Below are 21,374 nucleotides of genomic sequence, written 5' to 3'. Positions count from 1 at the left end.
GTTTGACATTGTTATATACAATCCATTTTACGTCTCCAGTAATAATGCGTTTCAAAAATGAATCATCTTTGTGACGTTTGAGAAGTGAATCACAAACGTCAACGCGACGACACAAATTTCTCTCTGTGAGAACATGGGGAACCCATATATCGAGCTTCGAGGTTAAACCTAGGCCTTTCAAGTGGTCATAAACAGTTGAATTTGATAAATTTAACCTCTCACCGATCTCACGTGTTGTTATTCGCCGATTTGCATCAACTAATGCCTTTATCGTGTCTTCATCAGCTTCAACCGGCCTTCCAGAACGTGGTGCATCTTCGACATCATAATTGCCGGATCGAAATTTTGCAAACCAGTTCTGACACTGGCGTACTGTCAACACATCTTCTCCATACACATCGGTTAATTTCCTTCTGGCTTGAACAGCATTTTTACCTTTTCTATAGTAAAATAATAAAATATGACGAAAATGCTGCTTATTGCTGTCCATATTTAAAAGGGTACCAACCAAAAATTACTGACAGAATTAATTGAAACTTTTTCACACACAAGCCAAGTGTGAAGTTGGGTGCCAAAAAATACAAGTAAATCCTCTGTTGAGAAAAAACGAAATTACTTTCCGAACAACCCAATATAATAGAATTATAATGCTTTTCACAGATTGTATTTCTTTCAATAGAAAACAAAAACAAATACAAAAATATATATATACATATATATCAACAGATCCCAGACATTTTTAAAGTGTTATCTGTTTATTTGTAAATAAATAATATTTTGTAATAACATTTATTTAACTACTCGCGGGTGGTTATATATATATATATATATATTTTGTGATATTATTTAATTTATTTCGATATTTGTCGCCAGAGGACAGCTCATTCGTGTAAGCTGGAGAATAGCGCTCTTATGGTATAAATATACAAATACAATATGGCCGAAAGAGGAGGAAGTTTGCGAATCTTAACGAATGACACTTTATTTAACTTATAAAAAATAATTTTTAAATTTGAATGTTCGGTTAGCACCGAGTGTTTATTATCATTGACGAACGATGGATCTTGGAATATATTAAAAATTATTTCGTTCTTCTACAGTCGCATTGAACAATTATGTTACTGAATGATTGTTGGTGAGAGATGTTATGTTTATTTCTTTAATAGGAGAAGGCATTTGTAAGGTTTGTTCTTACAAAATGTACTCAAAGAATTGTATTAATACAATTCCATACCATCATACTATGTATTTTTCATAACTGTCAAATGGATAGGTGCTGTCATGGACACTGATGTTGAACTGTCTAAAGAAGGATGTGAATCTGGTCCAGGTTGTTCCGGTTATTCTAGCATGGTGCACAGTAAGAAAGTTATTAAACATGCATTGCGACAACAAGCCAAAAGGCGTAGAAAAAATACCACCATAGCATCAGGAAATTCCCGTACTTTGCCAAGAATTGTTGTTAAACCACTGCCACCACCTCCACCAAATGAACCGCCACCACCAGTTAACAATGTACAACACATCAATACAGGTATTTACAATTATTTATTTTTTTTGTAATATTCTTAATTGTTTATAGATTTTTGAGTTTTTCCTTATTTGATAGTAGTTGAAGAACCCGCTGCAACAATGAGAGAAGTTTTGGCAAGTTTACCAGGATTTAGTTTAAAATCAGGAAGAAGACGTTCGACAAAAAAATTGTCTGTGACTGCACAATTAGAAGCTGGCTTAGTAGATCTTGAATCACCAGCAAGCATTTTAGCAAGTACAAGTTTACGTGCTTTATTAAATAGGCATACGTTTCAAGGCCTTCCTCCTTTATATCAAAGAAAACTTGCACAGCTTTTACCTGCAGTTGATCGGCAGGTTGGTATTTTTTAATTAAAAGATAATTCGTTAACTTTTATTGATATTTAGGTAATTATTTAGAAATTTGTTCTTTTTACCAATTTCAATGACCTTGAAATATATCATCAAGGTTATTATTCTAAAAAACTTCTTCCTATACATGTTATCATCGATCAGTCTGGTGTTAGAAACAGAATACAATACAAATGTTTATTTGTATATCATATAACATATATACAAATAAAATCATTGAGAAATTTTTGAATAATTACAAATATTTCATTTGACAATACTTATTTTTATTTTCTTTTTTCTATTAAATATTAATTAATTGATTCAATGTGTTATATACATTTAGGATGCAGCAACTTCTGGATTAAATAATGAGTTTTTTGCTCGAGCCCTTTTAGAATGGCGTAAACGATTAGCAGAAGGAGAATTTACTCCAGAAAATCAACAACGATTGAAGATGGAAGCAGAACGTGATAAGAATAAATTAGATCCTTGGAAAGTGAAACATTTTGAACCCATTTGGGGTGAGAAACGTGAACCTAAGCTAAGATCGGGTCTTCATTGCATTAATGAATCACGATCTAGTGGTGCAGTAACACGTTCAAGCCTAAGGCTACGTTTGGAAAATAATATTGATACAATAACATCAGAAAATACTCATTGTCCTATTGTATTGTCAGAAGATAAAATTGAGGAAGATAGTTGTAAAGTTGACATTAATACAAATAACACTGAAGATATAAATGATGCACCAGAAGAGCAAGCAAATCTTTTATCTAATGAATACAATGAATCTGTAAACACTGACTCTGTAGAAATAGCTGTAGGCACACAATTATGTCAGGAAAGGATAGATGATACTGTTCGTGTTAACGATATTACAGAAGAAGAAACATCAAAAACTAATGAGATTGAAAATCAGATCTGTGAAGAAAAGAGTGTAGATACATATATGGAAGAAGAATTACAGGAAAATCATAAAGAAGTAGAAGACGATGTTAAAGATCACCTCCTTGAAGTTTCAGAAGAAAATACAGGACCTTTATTAGAAGATAATTCATTACCAAAATCTAATGATCAACCGGAACAAATGTCCTTAGAAGAACCAAGCTCGCAATTGCCCAAGGAATGTACACCTGAAACTTCAGTAGATCAAATATCTCCAATATCAAAAGAACAAATTACTCAAATTTCTGATGATCAAATTTATCAAATAACAGATTGTGAAACTAGTACTACACTTGGAAATTCACCAACACATTCTCAAGTTAGAACAAGTGATATCGTAATGGATGAACCCAATTTGATAGTTAATAACACGCAGGCAGAGTCAGGGCCAGTTTCGCATGAAAATTCAGCAGATGGTGAAGCACAAATTCCTGAAGGAATGGAAATTGATAGTGAAACTTTACAACGTATACATGAGCTAGAGGTAAGAAGTAAGTGTGAAATATTCCTTAACTGTTATTTTATTCGATACGATAATTTTTATTTATAATATTTAGGTACGTGGAGAAATGAGAGAAGCTTATGAAGAAATTTCAGGATGTCCAGAAGAAATTATGTATCCTATTCTAGAAAGTATGGAAATGGAATCAAACACTACTGAAGAAACAGAAACTCAAGTAGTATCTGCACAAGTAGAAGATGTCAGAGGGCCGCCAGATGTAACTGGCGGAAATGAAGATGAAGCTTTAAGAGAAGCAAATAATTATGTTTGTTCGGAAATGTTAGAGTGTAGTTGGACAGTAGATCCTGCTGTTAATACCATCAATAATAACAACAGGGTATGTAAATAAATTAATATATGTTATAAAAGTATTCTTTTTCCATATGATTTTTCATTCTTTTTATTTTTTATTATTAAACAGACGCAACAAGAAGAACTTCAAGTTCCCTGGCCTCTGGTAGCTGCTGCTTTAGATGGTTCAGTTGCTGCTAATATTACAGTGACTACACAAGATGAGTGTGGCGAAGTACCTGCTACAACCGAATCGACTAATAATTCTGCACAACAATTTATAAATTCAGACGCCACTGTTGAATCTGTTAATTGCATTCAACTTCCTGTCGTTCAAGGAACTCCTTTTCAATCTGAAAATTTGGCAATTGGAAATCCAGGAACAAGTTGCATAATGAAGAACCTTCAATCACCGAATCCACCAATTATTGCCTTTCCACAATTGCAGTCTATTAGATTTGTACAAACCAGTTTTCATTCAGAACAAAATACAACACCAGTATTGAATAATGCTACTGCAATTTCGACTCAGTTACAAAATCAGCCAAACTCAACTCCACAGGTTAACATTATGAGAGCACAAGAAGAAATTGTACAGCTAAATCCACAGAATAATATTCTGCATAATAATATTCGTGATAATGTAACGCAAAATCAAATTCAAAATACAGTGCCAGTTGGAATCGGAGTACAAACGCAGAATAATAATCCTCGAAGTACTATTATGGTTCAACATCAAACAACAGCACCTACACCATCGCGTCAGATTGTCGCTACACTACATCAACAACAACAGCAACAGCCACAGCAGTATCATAATACATCTATGTCCGTTTCTTCAAGAACATCTCGTTCTAATAATCAAGGAAGTCAAAGAGGTTCAAGGAATAGTAATAAAGAACAGGGAGGAGGAAGATCCAGAGGTACAACTAAAGAACCACCTGGAGCTGTTAATTTGGAACGCAGCTATCAAATTTGTCAAGCGGTAAAGCTAATGTTCTGATCTTTGTTTAAAGTTATTATACGTGTATAATAAATAATACCTCTATCATTTATGATATTATTTTAGGTAATACAAAGTTCACCGAACAGAGATCAACTTAAAGCTCATCTCAAACCACCACCTAGTTTGTTGGCAAGAGGTGATGGAGCATTTACAACTAGTAAGTCTGGCGGACGGACAATAACTACACTTAAAACTTCAAAAACACAACAATCTATCCAACATAATAAACAAGGACAAAATAAACCTCAAGCAGTCATGCTTAGGCATGTTTTTGCTACAGCACGTCAAGCAACATCCACAGAGGTATGTTTTTTTAATATTTTAGTTTATTTGAATAAGTTTAACATTTATATATGTATTTTTTTGGGAGTTTTATATAGTATTTCAATACGAACATTTAATAATGGCTTACTTTTTGAACAAAAATAAATGTGATAGACCAATGTGTACAATTGGTCGTAAAAAAGGTTTCGATATTTTAAGGAGCTTGTAGTGTTCATCAAGATGAGTACAAAATTAATATCTAGAACGCTTATAAGTAATAAAAGTTAATTTACGTCAGAAGGGTTGGTTTTAAGATCCATATTAGACATTTTGTACTAATCTTGATGAATACTGTATGCCTTTAAAAAATCGGATCCTTCCTTTTTACCATCTTGTATGTATTTATATGTATGTCGATATTTCTTTGATTAATTATGCTGCTTTTTCTTTTCATTTTTGATATTGTATATTTCTGTACTTGATGCATTTGCATAGATTAGAAACTCAAGCCTGGTCAGTATACTATTTTATATTTTTCTCTGTGTACAGTGCTAATCTTGCGTGTGGCTTGATACGATCTCTGTATCATACAGGTACTTAACAGACAAATCTTTATCCTAGTTCTGAGTTTCTAATAGATAGTTGAAAAAGTATAGTGATATACACATCGAAAAGGTAGCAAATTGAAAAAAAAAAAAAGAAATTAACAAATATAGATCTATAAATTGAAAATAAATTGTAAATTAATTCAATGATGTATAGAATAAAGTAAAATATTATTAGTATATTATTCCATAGCTAATTGCATAATCGGAAAATTATTAGGTTACAGAAAGCAATACAGTAGCACAGTTAGGATCTACAGCTACCAGTGCACTTGGACAATACATTCTTGTGCAAAGGACAGGCGTCGGAGATGGTGCTCCAAGGGCATCATCTGCACCACCATTACCTCCTCAAATTGCAGGAATGGGTGTTGGAGTACATTTAGTTAGAGGTAGACCAGCGAGTGCAGGAGAAGGTTCACATCAAGCAGTTACGTTAAAGGCACGAGGTACTGATGGTAGAGGAGCAGGTGGAGCTGAACCTGGAGCACCTGGTATGATTATGGGTGGAGATCCACCACCACCTTGCGATTGCAATATGCGGGGTGCTGCTATGGTAATTTGTCGAAAATGTGGTGCCTTTTGTCACGACGATTGTATTGGACCACAGCGTATCTGTGCTACTTGTCTTAATTAACGTATATATCTATTAATTGTTTATATATAATGATAATTAACACTTGGGAGAAAGTGTTGAATATCGAAGAAAACAAAAAAAAAATGTCGAACAGTATTTGCAGCAGCCATGTATGTGAACGTTACATTATGATTTATTCGTTTGTGGCATAGTCACCACCACCTCCTTGGACAGTTTTTCAAAAGTATTATATGTGGTTATAGAAGATAGACAAAAAGAAACTAATGCTACAAAAGAAACGGATAGTTTATCACCAGTACTTTAATATTAATACTATTCTACGTGACAAGGGTATCAAGGATATAGTTTAAAAGAAATTACATCTTTTTCCTTCTTTTTTTTTTTTTTTTTAAATTATTATCTATAATATTCATATTGAATTGAAATTTTTTTTGTTATTTAATGATTTTATATATGTTTACATAATATATATATATTATGATCAGTATATTTTACATTTTATGAGATAATTCATTACTTTACGATAATTTGTATAATATGTTTTGTACAGACAAATTTTTTTTATACTTTTAATACACGCGCTTTTTTTTTTTTATCTTTTCCCTTTCTTTCTCTTTTCATTTTCTTTTCTTTTTTTTTTTTTTTTTAAATCTTGATATATATATATATATATAATAAATTTTTTAACGTGGAAGGCTAATGTGTATCTATTAATTATATATTATGATTTATAATAATATATAAATAATATTTGATATTTTTAATCGGTGGAATTTAATTTTTCTGTGATGATATGATTTCATTTAATTACATTATTTTACGTTTTATCTTTATTGTTTATATATCTTTATTGATATCATTTAATTGTATAAAATCTCATTACATATCATATTATATTTAAATATTATTACAATATATAATTATCTCTCTCTTTCTCTCTCTCTCTCTCTCTCTCTCTCTCTCTCTTTCTCATAACAATATTAAGTAATGTTAATCCAATAATACCATAAACGTGATTATATTCCGAAAGTTGTTATTAGTATTTATAAATATTGAATTTCAACTGTATCCTTGCAACTCAGATTTGCAGTAAGAAGTTAAATCTCTTACAGTCCGACTCTAATACCGTCTTCCACTCAATATTACATCCTGTTGTAATATGCATCGCGCGCTATTTATTTATTAATGCAAATATTTCAATTCATTCTTATTGTGTAGGAAAAATATCCCTGTACATGATGGTCATAAGACTATATTAATGATCTCTTATAATGACTTGTCTTTAAGTCCTCCAAGGAGACTGTTAAACTATGACATTTTAGAAACAGAGTTTAAAATACCACATTTTGCATAATATTAATATTATGGTATTAATTTAAATACAAGTGCAAGAATAGGCCATGGTGTACAGGAATGCTATTTACTATAATAGTATATTAGAGCTACAATCAATTAAACAGTGAAGAATCAATTTAGCTGTTATATCTTATTTTCTTAATAGATAATCTATAGAAAATATCTCTCTCTCTTTCTTTCTTTCTTTAAGTTCATTATCCATTTTTCATTAGTACCGTGTGATTTAAAAAAAAAAAAAAAAAAAAACAAATCAATTAACATTACATTTTGTATATAGTCAACATTATGATTATTAATTCATTTGATAATTTTATTAATGAAGCCATGACTTTAATTGTGTAAGAAGATTGTCATTGCAAAATATATAGGAAAGGATTTTTTGGCTTCACGTTGTAATATTGATGAATTTTCTTCATTTCTCTCCTTGACTTTATTATATTTTCTCTTCTCACATCAATTATTAGTATAATTATATAATTAAATACATTTTTTCAGTAGATAATAATCGATGTATTTGTCGCTCAAATGTAAATAAAATCATATTCGTTTATTGTGTGTGATTTAGTTTATAATACGCAAAAATATTGTACATGGCTTAATTGTATGTACAATTCTTCTTAAAAAAAAAAAGAAAAAGAAAAAGAAAAAAAATGAATTTGCACATAGAGCGTTTTACAGAAGAGTTATAAGGTATGCAAGGTAAAGTAGCCCTATATATATATATAAAAAAAAAAAAAAAAACAACAATAATAATAATAATAATTTACATGAATTATTCCAAATATTTATGATTTTTTAAAATTCATTTTTGACATTGAATTGTGAAAGTATATTGGAAAGTATACTTGATATTCTTCTGCAAATATGCCTGCTAAAAATTAAAGTCTGTAATAGCTATTATTATATATAAGTAAATTTAAAAAAATAAAAAAAAATCAAGATATATATATATACATATATATATATATATATATATATATATATATATATATATATATATTGAAATGCATTGTTGCAATAATGTATAGAGGGAAGAAAAAAAAATGATGATATAAATATACATGTATCTATCTAACTGTGTTGACCAACAAGACTAAAAGTACTTAAAATATAAAGGAATTTAAGATTGTCAAGATGTACAATATAGATCTGTGGTCAGTAAAATATCTTCAATTTAATGCAGCAGAACTGATTATCATAATCGTAATAGATGCATAGAGACTGAAATACAAAATTATAGGGGGCTACTGAAATATTATCTGTTTTGTTTTGAAAATACAACACAAATTTCATATAAGAATTAATTTCATATTGATCATGATTCTAAAAATCTCTTTGAAGTCCTTTAAATTAAAATATCTGTTATAATAGTTTCTTATCATATACATATATACATACATACATACATATACACAATATGAATATGTTTTAACAAAAATAAATGATAATAATTATATTTTCATTTTTATTTAAATATGAAAACAAATTGTTTATTACTTTCTTCAGCACATATTATTATTATTATTATTATTATTATTATTATTATTATGTATCTACATATTTGATTAGTTTTGTTTCATGTATATGTTGACACGACTTTGGGTTTTACTTAAAATAAGTGTGGTAGACTCATACATGTTATGATGATGTGGTTTTATTACCTACTGCAGATTTATTTGTGCGATAATTGCACATTAAACAATTTACAGAAAATTATATATTGATTAATAATCACCTTCTTTTTACATAAAAATAAATAAATCCATTTTTTAATAAACAATATTCATTATACATATATATATATATATTGTTGTTGTGTACTCTTCTATTTGATTATTATACATTAATAAATTTATTCTTTTTTTTTCTCTCTCTTTCTCTCTCTCTCTCTCTCTCTCTCAAATATTATTTTTCTACAATTAGATTTTAAAATATATTACAATTTTAACGCAATTTAAATTCAACTGTAATAATCTTTGTACATTAGACTATTATTCCATATCACAACTTGCTGCAATTATCAGATCATGTTTGTACTTCCTATTTTTTATTTATTTTTTTTTTTTTGTGACAATTTTAATTGCGTTCAAATAAACATTCACTTTATTATATTTGAACATTTCATAGACAACTCTACAATGCAGATCACGTGAATGTAATTTTACATTTGGTAATCTTTCATTAGTTTTCTCTCTCTCTCTCCCTTTTTATATGTCTCTGTCTGTCTGTCCCTCTCTCTCTATCTTTATCTCTTTTCCTTTTGCAATTTATTTTAAATTATTTATACATAAAATAAAAAAAAATAAGTTACTTTTTAAATATCTCTTATATTAAATATATGCAACAACAGATTACAAATAAATCTTACTAAAAACAATATTATCATTGAATAAATAATAATACTGTAAAAAAAAAAAAAAAGAATATTAAATTGACAAATTATTAACAGTTATAATTAATTAATAGTAAGGAAAAAAAAATATATATATATATATATAAATATATGCAATAATGGTTAAGAATGTTTAACTTCATAATGTACATTCTCTAATTGAATTAATTTACGAGGAAAAAATCAGTACAAAAAAAAAAAACAAAGAAAGAAATGTATAAATAAAATGTAATCTCATTGAAAATATTAATCAATCTGAGCACGTGTAAAAAAAAAAAAAAAAAATGTAACTTAAATTAATGAACTATTGTGCACAAGAAGAAGAGACTGCAAAAAAATGAAGAATAATTTTGAATAATTTTGTAGGCTTTACTAATTTTGGTCGTTGTTGTTGTTGTTTTTTTTCTTCTTCTTCTTCTTTGACCGATAAAATAAATTTAGTATTGCATATATATTACATATAATTATACATTTTAATGTGAGCAAAGTATTATTATTATTATTGTAGAGTAATTCATGTGATACGATATAATTAGAGAAGATTTAACTTCTCATGTGAAACTCTTATTCAAACTTTTTCATACAGATTTTCAATATTATTTTTCCCATCGTACATTTATAAATGAAATAAACATCTGATTCATTTTTCTTTTTTGTGTATTGGATTGAAGTATATATTTGTCCTGCTTTTTTTTTGTTTCTTTACAAATAAATTTAGCGAGACGAATATATATTACTATCCAATAATTTAATCTTACTGCAAATAATCTTAACGATGTATGAAAAGTAATAAATAATATATAAATATTTATTATTTTTCATACATCGTAATAAGACATTTAAGCTCCCTGAATCAATATAATATAATTAATATTGTATTATTTATGTTAATGAAATAAATTAGATATTGTATGATATATATATATATATAAATAAAAATTATAAATTTTCTACTAGTTAAACTAATAATAAACTTAAATGTAATCATTTTTTTCAGGTACTGGAATTAAAAAAAAAATAAATAAATTATTACACACAAGTACGAAATAGGACACAATAGAGTTTTCGTAAGCAAACATAAAGTGGCACTCTACAATATATATATATATCTTTTAAATTGCATGCATTAACAATTTATGCTCAAGCATTAATATATATTTATATACTATACCAAATATTACTGTTATTCTGATTTATTAGATTAATTTGTTGAACTGTAAATAGTACTGATAAATTGATATAACTTCTTTTATAATATATATATATATATATATATATATATATATATATATATATATATATATATATATATATAATATTTGTTCTTTTCTATACAATATATGATTTTTATTTTCCTATAATAATATAGACTTTTAGTATTATTATTATTATTATTATTATTATTTATGCAGCAGGGCAGAAAAAAATTATTTTTCGATTCTTCTTCTTCTTCTTATTATTATTTTAAATAACATAATTAATATATTAGAATGAAATTTCATTTTGATCGGGCAAGCAATAGAAAATACTTTGTATGCATTAGTAATTATTGTATATAATGACTAAAAATGTATGAAAATATTACTAATTCAAATATAATAAATTGTCATTTTTCAATGTCCCTAATATAAGGTATGTGCAATATATTATATGAATAGTTGTTTCTTGTAAAATTTAATATAATAATTATTACGCTTAGCGCAAGCTGAAACAAATGTAAGAAAATAATGTGTGTTACTCGTATAATTTAAACTCATTTTAACAATACATTTTAAGATTTATATACATCCCCTGCTTCATTCTTTGTTTAATGTCAAACATGTAATCACAGATTAGAAACTGTGCTTAGTTACCACTTGGAATGTATCTGTGGAAGATCTCAACAGTGATATTGTACAAGAAAAAAAAGTATCTATAATCTACAGGTCATTTCTTACAATATCTTATATTGATTTTTTCTTTTTTATTTTCTTTTTTTTTTTTTTGTCTTTAGGATTATCTATCTTCCATTATTAGAAGAACTGCAGGGTTGTCTTATTTTTTTCTTGTTTTTTTTTTGGTTTTTTTTCTTTTTTTTTTAACTGAGCTTTGGAATATTCTTTTGTTTGTTTGGATTTTAGCTCAGTCAAAAAAAAAAAATATTTTAAACATATGCAGGCGAAAGACTTAAAGTAAGACGTGAAATAACATTGTTGCGTATCGTAGCCCGAGTTGTCCTAGAACTTTTAATTATTTGTATCACCATGATACGGCAGTCATGGCAGACAACCATAGCAACACCTCTTAATCGTTCTGCCGCTAAACGTTGTTCAGAACTTGGACTAGCAAATGTTGAAAATGCTTTCGTAGATGTAGTAGTTGCTGGACTACCACTTCCTTTATAATTTCTATAAATATATTATTATATTGAGAAGATATAAATCGAATGAAAGCATAATATATATATATATATTTATGAGCTATACCTTTTTTCTGCAGTACAAGCATCAATGTCTCGCCGAGAATTAGATGAAGGAATTGAAGTTGGTGTTATAGCCGAAAGAGGTGTAGTGGCAGGTGTTGAGGAAGGTGTTATACTTCGTAATGCAGAATCTTTACGTCTAGAAGCTGGTGAAGCTGGAGCCGAACCAACTGCTCCTGTACCTCCTCTTAACCAAGAATTTTTTCCAGTTGTATCTGGTTCTGAAGATGACGGTGATAACAATAAACCAGGAGATAATAATACCACTGGTACATGAGCAAAATGTTCGGTTGGAATCCGCATCTACAATTATTATTAATAATAATTACCATTAAAATAAAAAGATTATTTTAAACAAAACAAAATAAAATAATAATAATAATAATAATATTAAAACATATATTTACGAACTTTGGAATAACATTTAACGCAAACTGTTCTTTCGCAAAGACGACAACGTTGACCCCATGGCCCTAATAAACCAAATCTTGTTTTTAGACACAAGAAACAAACACGCCTCTTTTCAACATCTTCTTTCACTTGGCCCTCAACAGGCAACGATTCCAATTCGGCTTTAGTTAATACGCTTCGAATATGTACGATTTCTTCTAACGTTAATGAAAGTCTTTCATCAAAGAACATATCACCCAAGGTAGGTTTCTAAACAAAATATCATTTTGTACACAACAAAGTATCATTTTCACGATATTTCTGTTGATAAATTTTAATGAATTTTGTACCTGTGTATTATCTTCTTGCCAATCAACGTTTCGATCATCGGTACTATCTTTTCCTTCAACAACCGTATTGGATCTTCGAGGTTGTCTTGCTCTAGGCTGAGGACTAAGACTTGGACTTGGATTAAGACTAATATTTGGACTAGTCCCTTGACTCAATGTTGATCCTGTTTTACTTGCATGTTGTCGACTTTGAGGTCTTGAATGTGGAAGAGATGTTGTCCCAGTAAAAGATGTTAGACCAACATTACGCTTGGCTGCATGTTTTCTTGCAGAAGCTCTTCTAGAAGGACACTGAGTTGCAAGATCGTATGCTGTGAATTGAACAAATAATTATTTATAATATTTAAAATGTTTTTACATATGTGATGATGATGCGCGTATTACTTATCGATTTTTATATATATCATATATATATATATATAAATATTTGATTAAAAAGATGATTTATTTAAACGCGTTTAAAATGAAAACATTGAACTTTAATGAATAATATAACAAAGGTCAATTAAATAATCTTTCATGCATTAAAGGTTAAAGTGTAAAATTATACATGCGGTTAATTGTTACATAAAAAAGGGTTTCTCTCTTGAAAATATATTATTATTATTATTATTATTATTATTATTATTATTATTATTATTATTATTATTATACGGATATTATTACATTCCAGTTGAGTATCGCAGAAACGGTGATACTCGTTTCTCGTAAGCCGAAGACCACCAGTTTTTTTCCAAGGATTCGCTGAATCCACATCTTCGTCGTCTCTTTCATGATCATGATCTTTATTATCATTTGGAATACCACGATTTTCAAATGGATAATCATAGGCCTCGTCTTCTTCATCGAATCTTGTTACATTTAATTCATCATTATAATCCTCATCATCTTCATCTTCCGCATCAAGCTATATATATATATATATATATATATATATAATTTACAAATATTTTTTTATTTTAATTGAAAATTAATGAAGAAAGAATACTAAGAAAGATTTGTATGAAATCCCACCTTCAAATCGAAATCAACGGGGATTATTTTTCTAGTCCGTCTGGTATTTAAACTATCGGAATCTCTACGAGCAGGTTTCGGTACGGTCGGCGACCCATTTTCTTTCATGTTATTAATGTCGGATGTCTGTTCTGTAAATTGAATTTTTCAATCTTAAGTTACTCTTTAATGCAATTAGAAGCAAGAAGCGTCAAAAGTATAGGTATATACTTGTCAGGACTTAATGAAATATGACTGATGCGACATGTTATATGTTATCGTTGTATATTTTTATTATTTATATCGAAATTTAATTAAATTGTTGATGAAATAAAAAATTCGATTTTATTTCTATACATAAATATAATGAATAACAAATTGAAAAGTATATTGTACGAATTAATAAGATAAATGGCGTTAAGGTATCTTTCGAACGAGATAAATAAAAATGGTGTAACATGAATATATGTATATATACATATATATATAATACATCGAAATATATTTGTAATTTTTAGTACAAAAATTAAATTAAAAAAAAAAAAATTACCGATCAAACAACAATAACAAAAAAACACTAATTATACGTCTGTGAATAAAAAAAAAAGATATTTTTTTAATTAAATCAGATAATAAATAGCAGTAGCAGTAACAGCAGAGGCAGCAGCAGCAGCAACAGCAGAATTTCTTCGTAAACGTTGAAACGAAGAATAATATGTTGGTACTTCGTCAGATTTAATTAAATGCGATGAGATGTGATGATTACCTGTCGTCGTAATGCGTCTTCTACGCGACTTACGATTCCTATTTCCTGGTACACGATTCTCAAATTTTCCGATCCTTTGACGTGGTTGTGGTACTGGAACAAGTCCAGGAGTAACCCGACTAGTTTTCGTCGTCGTCGTCGTCGTCGTGGTCTGATCATCGGACTGCAACCATTGAGCCGCAACATCCTGTGCAGGTTCTTGTTCCTGTTCTGGTTGAATTGGTGGCACTTCACCTAACACTATTCTACGCGATTCTCCACCCACAGCTAGTAACATCACTCTTTCTCTAGTTCTTTCTCTTTTTGATATATCCCTTATTATCATTTAGAATTGAGGATAATTTCAAGTTTCCTTTTGATTATTCCGCGACTTTAAAAAGAAAACAAAAAATATCACTGATATTTCAAAATCCCTTATGAAAGAACTCAATTATTTCGAAATACAATAAAGAAATTTGTTGAAAAAATAAATAATCCCTTTTTCAAGACGTGCATATTAAAATAATATCGTCATTATCGTTTCGTTCTCGTTTCATATTTTGTATTCTTTCAAAGATAATCGACGACCCTTCCCACAAAATACACAATTCTTCGAACGATCAAATGTTTGTTCTCTTTCGCACGTATTATTTATCCGTATTGACTCCTTTTGCAGATATATATAAGTATAAAAAGAAAGAAAGAAAAGTAAAACCCAAAAAAAAAGAAAAATAGAAAAGTAATTGGAACGTTCCCTCTTCGACAGCAGCAGCAGCAGCAGCAAGGGACAAAATGTTAAAGGCACGTGCTCTCGTTGTTATACGGATATATCTTCGACGACGTGCTTGACCTATTCCGTACGAGTTAAGAGTTTGGATTAGACTTTTTCACGAACGAACGAATTCTCCCCCTTTTTTTCTATGCGTACAAGTGGAACAAATGAAAACTAAGGGAATTAACTAACTGAAGAATGAAGAGTTAACTACTTCTGGTCGATTAGAAAGTAAGTGAAAATAAAGGGTGATTATGGGAACGTCTGTTAGGTAAGCGTCGATCGTGATCTCGCGTTGTTACTACTATGCTCAGATCGCGACTTGGTGAATGTCTCAGCCGCCACAGTCGCCACCTCGTCATCTCTTTCTCTTTCTCTTTCTCTCCACTGGTGGTGCACACCACTTTCGGTTATTGATCGTCGACCGAGTCTCTCCCTTTTTACAGTCAGTCAGCTAGCTAGCCAGCTAACCAGCCAGCCAACCAACAGCGCCCCAAATCATGATTCATTCAGACCAATTCTGATCTAAGCAGACCCACAGGTGAGCAAAAAATACGATGCAGTTATTCTACCCTACATCTATAACATTTTAAATAGCACCCATGGGCTGCTGCTCCATATATATATATATATATAAACTCTGTTACATAACTTATCTATGTAGGTATCTATCGAATCATCGAAATTGAATATAAATCCTGTCTCTACAGACATGCCACGTTGATCTGGCATACTTTCATTTTGATTACGTTAGTTTTTAAAGTAACCGCCTAATCATTTCCATAATCGTGCAAGCGTGTACACATTCACGCTAGAATTGCGCGCGTCGTTCGCTGCGCATGAACTACAGTGATTTTTTGCTTCTTTCTACTTGTTTCTATATATATATATAAACATGCATCTATATATATATGTATACAGCATACATACTCGTGTATAAGGTACCTGCCACACGTGCACACTGTACGATCTGTCAGTGAATTCAGCATCAACGCGCATACGTGACCTCATAAAAGAGATGCATGTGTCTCTCTGCTGCAGTACACTCAATACTTTAATCTTTCTCTTTCTCTAATTGTTTTTTTTTTTTTTTTTTTTTTTTTTTTATTACAATCGTTTATACAATGATAATTAACATTTAACGCATTTTTATTATAGGATATATATGAGATAGGATAAAGCTGAGTATGTTTGTCGATGACGTTTATTATTTACGTGCATAGGTGTAGCGATGTTAAATGTTAACGTATCGCAACGTTCAAAGTCTTTCAACATTAAAAGCGAAATATATACATATATCGTATAAATAATCAAATATTTACACTCACCATTCGATCGTGTTCTTTCTTCAATCGTAGGAGCTTGCCGTCTATCACGTGATGATCGCAAAGGCTTCGGGGGTTTCTTTATACTCTCCATAAGCAATTCTCGTAAAGTGCATTCTTTTCGTAAAGGAGGTAATTGTCTCTCTGATGCCTGTTAATATTTGAAATATCGAATATTACAATTTACATCTATTCGATTATTCTAATATACATTTTTCTTGACAATGATTTTGCAACAATGTTGTTTTCTCAATCAAATCAACATTTCCTTTTACCTTTTTCAAAGGTGGTCGACTTCGAATAAATTCAAGAATAATAGCATGAACATCCTTCTTTGGATGAGGTGTCGGTGATGGTGTCTTTTTCAGACGATACCTTCGTTCCCGAATATCATCCATTAAAATCTCGTAAGGTGTTAATTCAAATTCTGCACCTCGTCTCTGCCCTTGTCCTCGTGATTGTAAATTGGCTTCTACTTTTTTCAATTTAACACCCTTCCTTAACTCGCTTATAACTTGAACCCAAAATCTTGCCTGTGAATATATTATATACCATAATTCAATGATACTTTATATATGTGTATATATATATAAAAATTTAAACAAATATGTTGCATCAATACTGCGCAACGAAAAACGAATGGAATTCCTGTAAATGTAATTTTGTTTTTGAAATATAACACGTGTTACCTTTGAAAATGTATACTCAATAATTTTTATATTACAATTTCAAAAGTATCAAAGTTATTTATGTAATCTGTTTTACAAAATTTATCAAATGTGTGTATATATGCATTACGTATATATATATATATATATATATGTATATATATCTAATCATGCGTCATGCAAATTTGTTTATGATTATGCTACTATCATCAGTTTATATCATACACACAATTATCATTAATGACGTACTTGTATAGCTCTCCAAATCCTAATGTCAGTCTATAATAGCAGACACACAAATGAATAGACGTTAAAAATCTTATCGCTGAAAACAAAAAACACTAGCATACATCGATGCAACTTATTGTCTTTTTCTTTTACATATTTACTTAATACCACAGTTGAACACAAATAGCGTGGGATAAATTAAATTTGACAAAATAATTATTAAGAATTTATCTTATGGTTCTTTTTTTAATAAAACTTACCCAGTCATTGAAACCAAATCTATCTAACTCGTGCAATGATGTTGACCCATGTTTTGCATTATCTGTAGTAGGCGATGGTTTTTCTCTATCGTGGAGCTTGTTTGTTGCAACTTTTCTTAAAAATTGAGATAATTCCAATGCCTCTGCTACATAAGCTCTTATTACAGCACGATAATGCATTTCTGCTACTTCGGTAGTAGTCTCCATATGTATGGTACATAACTGTAAAAGTTATTAATTCAAATTTATTTTACATACAGATACTCACAGGTATGGTTTTATATTTAAGAAAATATATTAAACTTACATTCAAAACATGCTTCAAGGAAAATGTAGATGAATTTCCTTCATAAGAGGAATTAGTTTCTTCCATAGCGAATTCGTCTGTATCCATTTCTCCTGAATCTCTCTCGATACCTTCATCATCTGTTTCTTGCAAACGTTCTGTACTTGTTTCGCAATCAGTTCTAGAATCTATATTAACAATAATTCATTAATAAATAATTATTCGAAATATATGATTACAATATATATATATATGTATTATAAAATATTTAATTATGATTCAACCTTGCTCTGAATTTGTCATTAGTGTAATCAGCTTTTCCAAAGCAGGGGGCAAAGTTCTCTCTTCTTCTTTCTTAGAGCCAAAATCAAGAGCTTTAAAAATTATAGTCCCCAAATAATAAACCGCCTATAAAAATAAAATATAATATTAATTTTTTTTTTTTTATTATATTATTAGAAAAGTAATATAAAATGAATACTTTGTTAAAATTGATAAGTTTTTGTTTATAACTTACTTTTCGTTCAGAGACAATTGAACATTTTGTATCTAAAAGAAATAATGAAATAATAAGATAAATTAGTAAAATAATTTGAACACTTATATAAAGATTAAAGAATAAGAAAATATGATATACATATATAAATACCTATAACAACATCGCCATCCTTGTGAAGAAATATTTGTGATAATTTACATAACTTATAACATTTATTTTGTGGAAGAGAAGACAAGGTTTTAGCTGCCTGATAACATAATGCCCATGCTTGTTCTTCTCCAACAGGACCATTGAAGGATGACAATATATTGTGAAGATTTAATCGGCCTTTTTCATCAAGTTTGCATAAAGTTGTACTTGATTTTTTAGACATTTCTATTTCTGATTTGACTTCTTCATCTGAAGCCTCGCTACTTTCCTCTCCTGATATTGAATTTGTCTTTGCGGTAGTCATTTTTGATTTCTATAATTATAAATATATAAGAAAAATAATTATTTATCAAATTTATTCAATTAAAAATCAAATGTCAAATTCTACTAAAAACAAATTTTTTTTTTTTTTTTTTATGAAACAAATAAATATGTATTTTCATATTTTTTTTGTAATTAATATGAAATATTATTGAGAAAGAAAAATAATAATTGTCATATATTAAAAATATACATTTAAATTAATCGTATCAGATAATCAAAAATTTTTTTGCTCATGTCTAATTTGTATGCTTACATTGTAACAATTAAATGTAATAATCGAACATCATTGATTGAAATAATTTGTTTATACAGTAGTAATATAATGGTTTTAACCGTACACTGCAATATATGACCTTTACATTTGTACGTTTAAAATTTTGATATTGCATGAAACAATTATGTACGTACAGCGACTATAATATTGTCCGTGTTTCACACGTAAACACAGCCATTGAAGAAAAATTGAATTACTAATAAAATAATTGTACTATTTATTAGTCGTCAGGGAATTAAATATATTCTTTAAAATGGTGAGATACTTATTACGCTTTTTTTTTTAAATAGTATTCCACTATCAACTACTGTGACACGAACTGACTACAGAGATATCAAACCATTAAACTAAATTGAGAAAGATAGATGAAACGAAAGCTAAAAAATAATAAATGCTTCACTAACGCACTCTGACGGACTAATTACGTATTAGTGTCACGTGACATTATTATCAAATTTTATGACCAATGAATGGGATAATACCGTATCGTTTATATTTATGAGTTCAGTGCTCTTTGTAATATTTTTCATGGTTTTTATTATAACCTGAATGAAAACCTAACCTCTTTATTTTCTTGTCTTCGTTATTTCCTTATTTGTAAGTATATATATACATATATACATAGTATATTTGCATATTTTTAAATAATAAAATGACATTATCTTTTTATTGAAACAATATAAATTATTTCATAATATAATTTTCAGTAAAAATAATTTATTAAAAGCACCAAATGGACGAGATTCCAAATATTGTTGTTCGTTTAGCGGTAAATAGAGCAGACATGAGTATAGTTACAAGTGAAAATGTACAACCACGATTTTATACTCCTGGAGAAGAAATATCAAGTCAACCTAATTATTTAAGGTAATAAAATATAATAAAGTAATGAACCATCAGATATACAAATGTATACATCAAAAAATTGAATATAATTTTATTAGGGGTCATGGTACTTATGTTGATGATGAAAATACTCTGAGAGCATCGGTTGCTGGTGTTTTAGAAAAAGTTAATAAATTAATAGCAATACGACCATTGAAAGCACGTTATCAAGGTGAGATTGGTGATGTTGTTGTTGGACGTATAACTGAAGTACAACAAAAACGTTGGAAGGTTGATACAAATTCTAAACTTGATTCCGTTCTATTACTGTCAAGTGTAAATTTACCTGGAGGTGAATTGGTAAGAAATGTATTATTTAATTAAACATTATATTTTATTAGTGTATACTAAATTTGATCATTTTAACAGAGAAGACGATCTACAGAAGATGAACAAACAATGAGACGTTATTTACAAGAAGGTGATCTTATTTGTGCAGAAGTACAAAGTACTTTTGTAGATGGTTCTTTATCATTACATACAAGAGTTTTAAAATATGGTAAATTGTCTCAAGGGATAATGTTAAAAGTACCACCTGCTCTTATAAAAAGGAAAAAAATACATTTTCACAATTTAGAAAATGGAGCTAGTTTAATATTAGGAAATAATGGCTATGTATGGATTGGTGCTAACACACAAGAAAGTGATAAATCAGGTGGTTTTACCCAAGACTTATCCAAAGTACCTCATGAAAATCGTGAAGTATGTGCTCGCCTTCGAAACTGTGTTTTAATTTTGGCACAATGTAATATGAAATTAACTGACACATCAATAACGTATGCTTATGAAGAATCTATGAAATATAAGGTGAGCGAATTATTGCTACCTGAACCAGTAGTTGACATATCGTTACTAACACATCGAAGACTTATACAAGTTTAATAAAAACGTATTAAAGAATAATTCTTTGTTATTTAATTCATCAAGTTGTAATTTATA

At 29.1% G+C, this 21,374-nt stretch overlaps 3 protein-coding genes across 11 annotated transcripts; 2 read left to right on the top strand and 1 right to left on the bottom strand.

The window, feature by feature from the left end:
* Positions 1–919: 919 nt before the first annotated feature.
* Asx (transcriptional regulator additional sex combs) lies at positions 920–10,776 on the top strand. 5 transcript variants are annotated; one of them, XM_089179875.1, is made up of 9 exons: positions 920–1,135; positions 1,274–1,534; positions 1,610–1,869; positions 2,210–3,295; positions 3,369–3,650; positions 3,735–4,589; positions 4,674–4,913; positions 5,424–5,467; positions 5,700–5,838. In XM_089179875.1, the coding sequence occupies exons 1-8, from the start codon at positions 1,126–1,128 to the stop codon at positions 5,427–5,429; spliced, it is 3,000 nt and encodes a 999-aa protein (XP_089036001.1). In that variant the 5' UTR covers positions 920–1,125; the 3' UTR covers positions 5,430–5,467; positions 5,700–5,838. The 5 variants fall into 5 exon arrangements, with proteins under 5 accessions (XP_089036001.1, XP_015177269.2, XP_015177268.2 ...); XM_015321783.2 differs by lacking the exon at positions 5,424–5,467 and having other exon boundaries at positions 1,613–1,869; positions 5,700–10,776; XM_015321782.2 differs by lacking the exon at positions 5,424–5,467 and having other exon boundaries at positions 921–1,135; positions 5,700–10,776.
* Positions 10,777–11,924: 1,148 nt separating this feature from the next.
* On the bottom strand, positions 11,925–19,824 carry spir (spire type actin nucleation factor). 3 transcript variants are annotated; one of them, XM_015321856.2, is made up of 15 exons: positions 19,685–19,824; positions 18,953–19,265; positions 18,821–18,852; positions 18,588–18,711; positions 18,325–18,491; positions 18,018–18,239; positions 17,779–17,808; positions 17,137–17,394; positions 16,865–17,012; positions 14,041–14,171; positions 13,693–13,933; positions 13,027–13,337; positions 12,698–12,946; positions 12,291–12,589; positions 11,925–12,212 (listed from the first exon to the last, which is right to left on the bottom strand). In XM_015321856.2, exons 2-15 carry the CDS (start codon positions 19,254–19,256, stop codon positions 11,969–11,971), a joined length of 2,760 nt encoding a protein of 919 aa, XP_015177342.1. In that variant the 5' UTR covers positions 19,257–19,265; positions 19,685–19,824; the 3' UTR covers positions 11,925–11,968. The 3 variants fall into 3 exon arrangements, with proteins under 3 accessions (XP_015177342.1, XP_015177343.1, XP_089035991.1); XM_015321857.2 differs by lacking the exon at positions 19,685–19,824 and adding an exon at positions 19,530–19,668; XM_089179865.1 differs by lacking the exons at positions 17,779–17,808; positions 19,685–19,824 and adding an exon at positions 19,530–19,668.
* LOC107066855 (Nicotinamide amidase) lies at positions 14,919–21,338 on the top strand. 3 transcript variants are annotated; one of them, XM_089179871.1, is made up of 4 exons: positions 14,919–16,077; positions 20,258–20,417; positions 20,495–20,735; positions 20,805–21,338. In XM_089179871.1, exons 2-4 carry the CDS (start codon positions 20,284–20,286, stop codon positions 21,315–21,317), a joined length of 888 nt encoding a protein of 295 aa, XP_089035997.1. In that variant the 5' UTR covers positions 14,919–16,077; positions 20,258–20,283; the 3' UTR covers positions 21,318–21,338. The 3 variants fall into 3 exon arrangements, with proteins under 3 accessions (XP_089035997.1, XP_089035998.1, XP_089035996.1); XM_089179872.1 differs by lacking the exon at positions 14,919–16,077 and adding an exon at positions 17,151–17,268; XM_089179870.1 differs by lacking the exon at positions 14,919–16,077 and adding an exon at positions 20,007–20,147.
* Positions 21,339–21,374: the final 36 nt, after the last annotated feature.

Source organism: Polistes dominula, unplaced genomic scaffold (assembly GCF_049000335.1).
Source record: "Polistes dominula isolate Pdom_NZ unplaced genomic scaffold, Pdom_raw_medaka contig_49, whole genome shotgun sequence".
Classification (NCBI taxonomy): Eukaryota; Metazoa; Arthropoda; class Insecta; order Hymenoptera; family Vespidae; genus Polistes; species Polistes dominula.
Note: the sequence above shows the minus strand (reverse complement) of the source record. Positions and strands in the feature narration are given on the sequence as shown.